Source organism: Volvox carteri (genome assembly GCF_000143455.1).
Source record: "Volvox carteri f. nagariensis unplaced genomic scaffold VOLCAscaffold_81, whole genome shotgun sequence".
NCBI lineage: Eukaryota > Viridiplantae > Chlorophyta > Chlorophyceae > Chlamydomonadales > Volvocaceae > Volvox > Volvox carteri.
The window spans coordinates 107,017-117,458 of NW_003307624.1; the positions used below are offsets into that span (position 1 = coordinate 107,017).

The window sequence follows — 10,442 nt, forward strand, 5'->3', positions numbered from 1 at the left end:
AAGCATGAAAAAAAATATTTGAATGATAGCCTCTGCCTTACTGACGCTGAAGCGCTTATCCTGCATTTCATAACAACGTTTTTTTACCTGTCTTTCGAGCTGTTTCGAGCGATAATACCATTACAGAGCAGGATTGTTTGTTTCCGGTTAGGCTCTGACATGGAACACTGTTCTTATTCTTTCATAATCCTAAAGCCCCGATACCGCGCCCAACTGCTGGCATGTCCTCTCATCACAATAGATCAGGGACATCACCCCTGCAACATTCTTGGCAGGTCCTGGGTGCACAACGATAGTCACTAAGGCGGAACAACATCTGTAACGCAATTGTAAAGGACATCGTACATTACCATGCAATCTGCCCCTTGGTAATTGCATATGGCTACAGTCATTCGGTCCTCCCCGGTCTCTCCCCATGACATAAATCATGCCGCCTGGCGGAGTCTTATTCTGTCCTTAAGAATACAGAAACCTCGCTGTAATCTTAAGAATACAGAAACCTCGCTGTAATAGTAAAGTCGCTGAATGGGCTTGAGCGCAATATCCCGTCCTTCCAGCGCGCCTCATAAAGCGCACAGCGCCGAAGGGCGCTCTCTCGAAACTAAATTCTCCGCAAAATTGCCTTACTTGTGTCGCAAGCAAGGAAACGATTTACTGACACGGACATTCAAAACGCGCTTGCATGTCCTGCGGGTACGGGAGAATAGCGGCAAGCGCAGCGGGGAAAACATACGTCCGCCTAGGACATTCATTATCGACAAGCGCAGCTTCGCCCAGAGACCATGAAAACCAGGTGTGATGACAACATGGCCTCTGTGTAAATAAATCGCAGAGACGCCGCCCCGACAGAGGAACTTCGTAGCTAAATGGGCGACGATGCATTGAGAGGCATGCTAAAGGTACCACACTGCCAAATACCTACCGCCAAATCTTAAGCGGGCGGACCGCAGCTGTCCAATTAACTCCGGAGAAACGGACCGAAAGTCTATCTAGTGGGCACCATGGTTCATTGCATCTGCAGAGCCCCCGTGCATCGGCCAGGTCGAAACCCGATATTTCCAAATTGAAAACGCAACAAGTCTCTCTTGCCTCCACCTTGGCTGGGCGCTCAAGTGGTTTCTGGAGACCTGGGAGAATTTCGGATCTTAGTAAGCCAGCGCACACAAAAAAGTGTGCGTTGTTTTCAGCAAAACACTGCAATCAGCCACATGGAGCAGTCACCGCATCACGCCCGCTAAACCGGGTGGCCATAACCCCGCGCGTCTGATGGACATGTTATTGCTGACGGGGCCTTGGAGAGTGAGATCCCGAATAAGAAGGATGGTCCGCGGGAAAGGTCATTGTAAGCAGAACCACGGGCATATGATGCTTCTTTGGAGGCGTTCCTGTCACGAAAACGAATCACAACAATTTTGACACACAAAGCCCGTCCGGTTTAATGGCACAAATAAGACCGACGGCGCGCGCTGTACTGCGCTACACACGAGCCCATTTCTTGCCTGTGAGTGTTGTCTTAAGCACATACAAATTGTTCAAAAAGCGACGCAGGGAGAATAAGCAATGGTGTGGAGAGGAAAGCAGGTAATTGTGGCGCTGCATTTCACATACGGCATGTGAAAGCCCGCAACGCGACTTCCGCCGCCCCAACAAAGGCTGACGTCACCGTGCTAATGCCTTTACAAATGTTGGCCTCCACAAATTATCAATACTAGGGGTTTTGGGCCGTACATTCTGCCCCATTTAGGCCGTACATTCTGCCCCATTTGACGCACCTTCCGCGTAACTCGCACACGATAAAACATGCACACGCGAAAATAGCACACAGAAAGAACATCATAAATGACCCAACACGCCACAGCATTATGCAACACCAATTCATGGCGCCTTCCCACATGGGGGATATTACCTATGAAATGGCAGTGCAGCAAATCAAGAACCCTTAACAAGCAACTCAATTGGACATCGACAATGCACGAGTTAAAGGCCGTGCGGGTTACACCGCCGGACACAAATCACTAACCGTACTGTTTCCCTAGCCGCCGCGGCGAGAGCTTTACCGCGCTTCAAGTTAAATGTAGACCATTAAGTGAATAGACACAAGCATGTCCACGCGTGCAGATGCTCCCCTCGGCAGCTCCCTATCACAACTAGCCATAAACACACGCGAAGGCGCCAAAAGGAGGAACCATCCCACAGATAGCTCCGAACTATAAGAGCTCAAAAAAGAATACGTGTCCATAGCCACGTTGTTTAAGAAATCATTTTGCTTAAAGAATGTCAGCCCTCCAACACCCCGTGTGGTAAGGTAATGTAACACCCAACCCCAAATGCCGCCAAATTGAGGCAGCCCGGTTGAGGGCGCGACAAAGCCCCTGATTAGTATTAGGTAAATGACTAAAAACTAATAATAATGGAGGTAGTTCCGGTTCCCTCGCTCGCACATGTACGCGTCAGCAGATGCCTGGCGGACCAAGATGGCCCCCCTGGAGATTGGCTATTGCTGGTGCAAGTCATCCACTGCAGTGAAGTGTTGCGCGTGCATCACGCTCAGACAAGAGATGACAGATGCTACGTGGGCTCACACATGCGCACCCATTCCGGGAATGCCGGGAAGGGGTTGCTTGGTTGGCGCAAATTCTGGCGAAACGCCCTCCGACACCGGCACGCGTTCTGGCCAACATGCATGCGCCGTGGTTGAAACCCACGGCCAGTGGAAATGGGCATCGCCCTGCATTAAAAAATGGCAACCAGCCGCAATATGTCCACCTGCCGCGCGCATTAACCATAGCTAGGCATCACCACAACAGCAGAGGCAGCATCAGGTATCAGCGACATGAAGCCCAACTTGATGTGTGAAACAGGGGGGTGTATCTTCGCCCGTGGCATCTACCCTGCGAAACCCTGCCTTCCCCGGTATTATTTCGGGGCACCCTCATCCAGTCACAACTTGATGTATGTGTACACAGTGCATCAGGCCTTTTCCCCTGACCTTTCCTTCCCAACTTCCGTGACCTTGCGGTCGCAGCATTTAAGCACAGTCGCGTCTCCTACGGTGTACGATAGGAAGCCACAACCCTGACGGGGCTCGTTCAAAAGCCCTCCATGCAAGAATCAGCAGGCATCCAGCTTCAGGATAATGCGACATTCAGCCGCCATTAGCCATTTCTCAAAGTGAGCGAGAATGAGGCGAGACCTCAGACAACGCGCCAATGCCATGAAAAAAGAAGTACTTAGCACATCAAGTCCTTGATAGCCCTTTGCAAGACAAGTGGTGCTTGCAGGAACAGCACTAACAGCAGCACCACGCACGGCGTGTGGATGGATCCTTACTTGTTCGAATCGGAGTATGTGTCCGTTGCGGAAACAACAGCGCGCAGACGCTGCGCGACATTTCCCCTTTCCTGCGTAACCCCTCGTGTGTCAACATCACTGCCTCGTCCATCCAAGCTCCTCCCTCCCACGCATTTTTCCTTCATTAACCACCATTCTACACCGCCTCCTTAGACGGAATCGCGATTGGAAAGCGCGAACGATCACCACAGTTCACCACCACAGCTACGAGTGACATTGACTGAGGCCCAAACCCAGGACATGGACTGGGACGTTGCGGCCCCATTCCGCGCTAGGTGCGGAGAACCTGCGAACTACGTTTGCCGAGATATGTACCGAAGAAACTCAACAACAGCTTTTGGAATGATTTACAGAAAGCTGAAGATGCTGAAGCACAGCCGAGTGCAACAACTAATGGGACAACGATGCTGCCTGAAAAAGCGTAGCAGAGGATTGGGCGGAAACGACCAAATTAACAAAAAAAAACCGGAACGGAAATGCTTTTTCAATGGGAGCGAAGGGCACGGAGCCCTCAATCAGTTCCGTTGCCCAAGCGCACCCCAAGGGAGGATGAATCGCGACTGCCGTTGCTGTCCAAACTGCTCCGAGCACTGTACCGGCTGCCTGGGCTGCTCCCGAAGCTGACGCGCTGGTGGCGGCAGTTGGGGCTGCGCCGGCTGCTGCTGCTGCTGCTACTGCTAACCATAGAGAGGCCATCGCTGTGGTCCAAAGAGGGAGATGATGATTGCGACGATGGTTGCCATCCATGCTCGGGGGTACTTTCCCTAAAGCAGCCCCTGTTGCCGCTGCCGACGTCGCTCAGGCAGCGAGATGTTACTCGGTTTCCTGCTGCCGCTGCTGCTGCTGCCGCTGCTGCTGCCTTTCCTGATGGCAGCAACACCGGCGCTGCAGCGGCTCCGCCGCCGCATCCCGTCAGCAACTCCAGGATGACCCTCAGGACGTCGTCCGGCGAGCCGCGGAACGGATTGACATAACGCCGTACGGCCTGTTTGACCAAAGAATGTAGGGCACGGTGCTGTATGGCGCGGGCTGCCGCCATGGCTGTGTCGTACAGAGGGCTGGCCGCCTCGAGCAGCGCCTCTTGTCGGCGTCCCGGGGGTTCTTCGTCCCCGGCGTCGGCCCCACGCTGTCCCCAAATCTGGTCGTGGATCTGGGCCGCGAGCTGCAGCGCCTGCATGGCCAGGCGGACGTCGTCGCCCTCCATCAACCGAACCAGGTGCCGACCGCGCTGCTCGGAAGCGCTGTCTGCCCGGTGTTGGCAGTCCTGTAATTGTCGCTGCGCGTAGAGCTTTTCGCTGCCTGACTGCAGCTGCTTTGCCTTGCCTGACGGCCCGTCCGCGACCGGGTTCATTGGTCCAGGGAAGCTGCAAGTCCCCCGTCGGCTGCGGCCACGACTGTTGCTGGCTGAGCAGTCGTCTTGGGCTTTATGCCCATAATTGACCTTGACCACGTTAACGGCCTTCATCTCGTCCCGGCAGCGATGGCTGTGTAGGACATGCGGGCTTCTCCTTCGATGGACGTGCATAATTCGGTTCACCAGCTTTGAGGTTGCCGTTGCGATGCTCGCAACTGCACACGCCGCGAAACGGGACAACGGACGGTCCTTGACTGCACCGTGGCTAATGGACTCTCTTTGCTCATCACTGTTTTCGGAGTAGCAGCGATCTTGCCCAGCAATATTATGCGCCAGGGCGGGCTGAGGCTTGGCACCCGCGCAGGATGTGGTGCTGTCATTGATGTCTTCCTCCTCCTCTTCCTGAATTGTTGTCGATAATAACATGGATGCTCCGTATCTATATGAGCTTGCCATCTGCAATCAATACCACGTTAAACCTGAGTTTTGCAAAATAGTGGGGTAGGAAGAAGATAGCCAGAGGTCACGATTAGCAAATTGGATGACATAACAATCCCACAATTTGCGATTAGGTTGAAGAGCCATGATTTTGAGGTTGCAGGAGTGGCTAATATGGAGCGTCCCTGCAAACAAATCACGTGCACCGCCAACCTGGAAATTAGCCCGCCAAAGGGCACATGCGTAGTAAGTTTGCGCGGGAACAAGGAACAAAGCGAGCATTGGTCTCCGTAATTTGCTATTGGTATCTGGTAGCCACAGTCGTATGAACCTAAACGACTAAGGCTAACTTTTTACGTGCTAGCTGTGCCGACGGAGATCACACAGGACAACCCCATCCGCATCAGCGGAGGAACACAAACTCACCGCTGATGTGTCTGTCAACTGCGGAAATTTTCACGAGCTAGGTTTCGCTGCGTAAGCGCCACAATTCTTGTGTCGTAGTAGTCCCATATCGTAAGGACGCTTACCGATGACGTCTTCTTTGATGAGGGGGCTCGGCAACAGTAAAGTTAACAATTCAGGTTTTCCCAGTGCAACCCTGACACAGTAATAATAAAAAACATCCACACAATGCCACCTTCTTCCGTTACATCTACGTGGGCTCTTCCCATAATTATCGTAATTGACTGCCGGCAGGCAACGCACCGTCCTGAAATGTATGCCGCCGTAGGTGTACCACCCTGTCCTTAAATGTATGCCGCCGCACGCCCAATTGAACCAATGCACCTCCATAGCCCAGAACGGCGTTCTGCTGCTTCCTAGCCCATTAATACTCGCACACCTTTTGTAACTAAGGTCCACAACCTCGCTGGGCTTCGGGATGTACAGCACATGTACAGCTTTCCTCTACCTGTACCTGTAGTGTTCCGCCTTCTCCTTCTTCATCGCCTTCAGGAGAACTTTCGAATGATCGTAAAACACTCCTGCTAACCCTGATAGGTAGCCACCTCTGATAGGTTGCCCCCGGCCAGCACCCTCTGTCCTATGAATTAGCAAAACACAAGCTAGCCCCTTTGGGGGGCTTTACACGTCAGGACCCTCGCCAACTGCAGCTGAACCCAGGAGCACGACGGAACAAGAGCGTGCGAACGAATGTATTTCCGTAGGCCAGGTAGGTAGGTAGGTAGGTAGGTAGGACGATTATGCGGCCGTTTTATACTGCCAACAGATTTCCAGCCTTGAAACCGTGCTCGCTGCCTGCATCTTGATCAGGAAGCTCTGGGAACGCCGCTGCAGCTGTCACGCGCAGCCTCGCTTCGCGCAAACTCCTTAACCAAACTCAGTTAAGTGAAAACATCGCCACGGACCCTCCACGGCAGCAACGCTCCGCCGACAAAGCTCGGGCACACGGCTCGGGCAGTGAAACATATGAATGAGCGGCCGCTGCCCCGGGCCGAGAGCAGTCAGAGGCGCCGCGATATCCGCGATCCCTGTGCGGATCGAACCACAACAGCCGCCAGCGGATGGGAACAAAAAGCATTACCACCCTGCCCCTAAAGGGGACCATTCCGAGTCCAGCGAATCCTCCATCGCCACTAGTTCCAGAGCCGCCACCGCCACCGCCGCACTGTCTTCACCTCACCTGTACCCACAAACGTTTCGGTGGCTCCTCCTCCTCAGCAACACCGCCAGGGCCATGTTTGCCGAGTACGGATTTGCATGGTATTTCCCGTGCGCACGTGCCAGCAGTCGGAGCTCTCGAGGCACCCGAGGCGACTCCTATAACCCGGAGCCAAGGGGTGCACACCAAAGGGCCAACAGTCAAACACACCGGACACTGACAACACAACCGCCAGCCCAAGGTGGTGCTACCGCTTTTTAGGGCCTTGGGCGGGAGGGGTAGGGGTGTCTAGCTGCCCGCCGTCTGAAGGATGCAAGCATAGCAGCCGCGGCTGGGAAAAGCGTTAGTTATCCAGCCACCAAACGGCCTTCCGACAGTCTGACTGCCACAGTAGAAATGGTTCTAACAAGATGGATGGAGGTAAATCGACTGATGGTGATGGTGGTGATGGCGATGATGGTGGTGATGGTGGTGATGGTGGTGATGGTGATGATGGTGATGATGGTGGTGATGGTGATGATGGTGATACTTCACAGCCGCCGCCTGCCAGGGTGCAAAGCAGTTGACATGTTTTCTTAGTACCCTTTCAAATCCTCAAAAACTCCGCGTTTAAACGCATTGGAAAATCTCTGAATATTTTATAGGGTATAGTAGACTAGGTTTTCACCATCGCCATCGTCGTCGTCACCATCGCCATCCATCTACTTATCCATTTGGCACCCGGTTGCTCCCGGTGGGTTGGAGTTGACGGGTCCCCGAGCCCTGGAAAGGAGGCGGTGTAACGGAGCCCGTGGTGGTGCAGGGCGAGGGAGGGAAGAGCCTAACATGTGGAGGGGGAGGAGAGAGGGCCGTGGTGCAGGGCGAGGGAGGGAAGAGCCTATTATGTGGAGGGGGAGGAGGGGGAGGAGGCCAGCATGTGATGCAGGTCGAGGGAGGAGCAAATTGTTACGGCACAGAGAAAATGATTGGAAATCGCACATGCTCCCTACCTGCCTCGTGGCGGCAAGGCAATTTCCGAGTCCCGCATGGTTCTTGGTGTAAGGCTGTGCACTCAGTCCAAATCTACTGGACAGCCACAACACGCGGTTTTGGTAATCTGGAACTGGGTCGCACGAGGCTCCGGAGCCCTTGGGATTTCTGTCCTAGTTGATGAGTACCACGGTTATCACATTGTGAGATACGTGTGAAGGTTGTTGTGGTGGTGGGCGTGGTACATCTTTCGTACGGCAGTTGGGGTGCTACGACGGAAAACGGTTTATGTGTATGGTAGCGGTGTACGACATGCCATACATCTTACCTACTTAAATATGGCGAATGTCTTATTACATGTTTGTGTGCACAACCTTTCGACCTCGCTACTAGGCTAAAGCGCCGTGAAGGGAAGCTCTGTTGGACAGTGAGACGATGGCAACAACAGGTGCTTGGGAATCTTTGATGTACGTAGCTTGTAAATCCTAAGCCTCGGGGAAGAAGGTAGAACCCTCATTCACGAGGTCTGCTGCTGCGCTAGTCAGTGTAGGGGTGTAAAACATTAGCCCGTGTTTTGGGGTTCTATGCATATGCACAAAGCGCAGAGAGCACGATGCAACCCGCCTTTACGAAGGTAAAGGTTACCACTGATGCTGCGGCCGCTTGAAAACCCAAACACGGACACCTACTCCTTGTACAATGACACACTGACTCGTTGCTTTTGCCAGAGCCCCGAAACCAAACCAACATCTGTAATCCGTGGCACTGACCAACGAACCAGGCATGCCAGCGATGCTCTATCCTACCATGCCCTCGTCACCCCTGCGGCAATGCTGGTAGCAAATAGAGCTGGCCCAAAGCATTAGCAGCTAGGATAGCGATGGCTCCGTGTTTGCCGTACTAGGGTGATTACGTCTTGTGTACGTGTCATTATCTCCGTTTCCTTGCGGCCACTTGGGTACCTCGTGGTTGTTTACCTTAACGTCCCGCCCATATCCCGCCGGGGAACTGGCAGACACGGTGTCGTGGTGGGCGGGCTAGATGTGGTGGAATGAGAGGGGGGTGGCAACACGGCTTCATGGCGGGCGGGTTGCGCCTTCACGGGGCAGTCAAGTAACGAGACGCGCGCGCTCAGACACGTTTTCCTGTTGTTGCCGGTATTTGCCTTGACCCAAGGACCACATGCCATGATGATTCCGCAAAATCACTCGGAAATCGAGGACATGGCCGGAACAACACCAAGCAACACAACGTGCTGAACACCAAACATGGGAGAGGTCCCCATGGGCCTGTTGGCCCCGTACGGCTGGACCGATGGTGAGGCTGACAAAGGCGACCTGGCGGCAGCTGCAACTGCCTTTACCACCACCACCAGCACGGAACGGGAGGCCATTTTTGTGGCGCTGTAAGTGTTTGATGATGGCATCGAGCAGGCGGTAACGCATGCAGTTCCAGAACGAGCATACCCACAACTGCCGTATTAGTGCCGTTTGCCGCCCATCTTGTCCTGTGTGCGATTATCCCTGCAACCACAGATGGGTGTTTCCTTGTGTTGGCCGTGTTGGCCGCAACCCGCACGGGGCGTGCCCCAGGGAGTGCGCCCCATGGGTTGCTCCGCTTTCTGCTGTCGCTGCAACTGCCACCCTAGCCACTGCCTTTCGGCGCTGCCACTGTCGTGGCGGTGTTCAACACCACCAGCATGGCGCCGTAACGGATCACCTCCGGATCCGCTAACCCCCAACCTCCGATTCTGCCTCCGAATCCGAGCACCACTCGGTGGCCCCCTCGCCACCGGCGTCATGCACCTACTGTGCGGATTGGGGATACCTACCAGACACGGCACCGGTAAACAATCCTGTTGAGCGACCATAGCGGGGTTGTTGCATGACAAAACACAAATGCCAAAAAGAGGTGTTGACAAACACCTGATGTGGTTCCAATACGATGGATAGCGGTTCCCATAAACCAGCGGGCAGGGAGGTATACAAGGCGACCCCGGTGCCAGAGTGAAGGCAAATATCGCGAATGTGGATTCTTGCGGATTCTTGCGTGTCCCTGTCGTACAGCATTCGCTATGCGGGTGCTGGCTGTTGAAACCTGTCCAGGTCCTCATGAGCCTGCCCCTACTCCAGCGCTCTTGGCGCGACCGACCGCCAGGTCAGCTAAACTCCAAAGGCCATGCCCCTAAGCGAAACCGCACCCGTGACAATCCAGTATATGACTTCGCAGGGATGTAGCACGTCGTGTGTTTCGGCGTTCCCACCCAATGGGTACGCCGCAGCACATCTTAACCCCTGGTTTACGGCTGTCCGTCCGACACAAATCCCCGGGGTGTTGTAATAAGGCGTGGGTTCTGCCAGTCATCTTGAAATCGCTCCTTCCACATATCCATGGCAGATCTAAGATTGATCGGAGCAATAATCTGCTGGTACAAAGTGGAACACATTGATCATTGAAACCATACTGAAGATAGTTGTTTTGAAGCATATTTTGAAGCATGCTGTTGTGAAGCATGTTGTGTAACATGTGAAAAATCCTATGCAAAACAACCGTGTGACATATCCCGCTGTCAACATGTTCATCCAATCGGCAAGGGGAAAGCACAGAAAACATGGAATTAGCCAGGCGGAACCACGTAACTCGATCAATGTGGGACTTGAACCCACTGAAGCCCCCATGGGGCGGACCGGGCCCCCATGTCGTAGG

At 53.9% G+C, this 10,442-nt stretch overlaps 1 protein-coding gene across 1 annotated transcript; it reads right to left on the reverse strand.

The window, feature by feature from the left end:
- Positions 1–651: 651 nt before the first annotated feature.
- Positions 652–6,844, reverse strand: VOLCADRAFT_99014 (uncharacterized protein; the record flags this gene model as incomplete). The annotated part of the gene is made up of 3 exons (XM_002957858.1): positions 652–687; positions 3,890–4,835; positions 6,789–6,844. The coding sequence occupies 3 exons, from the start codon at positions 6,842–6,844 to the stop codon at positions 652–654; spliced, it is 1,038 nt and encodes a 345-aa protein (XP_002957904.1).
- Between the last annotated feature and the right edge of the window lie 3,598 nt (positions 6,845–10,442).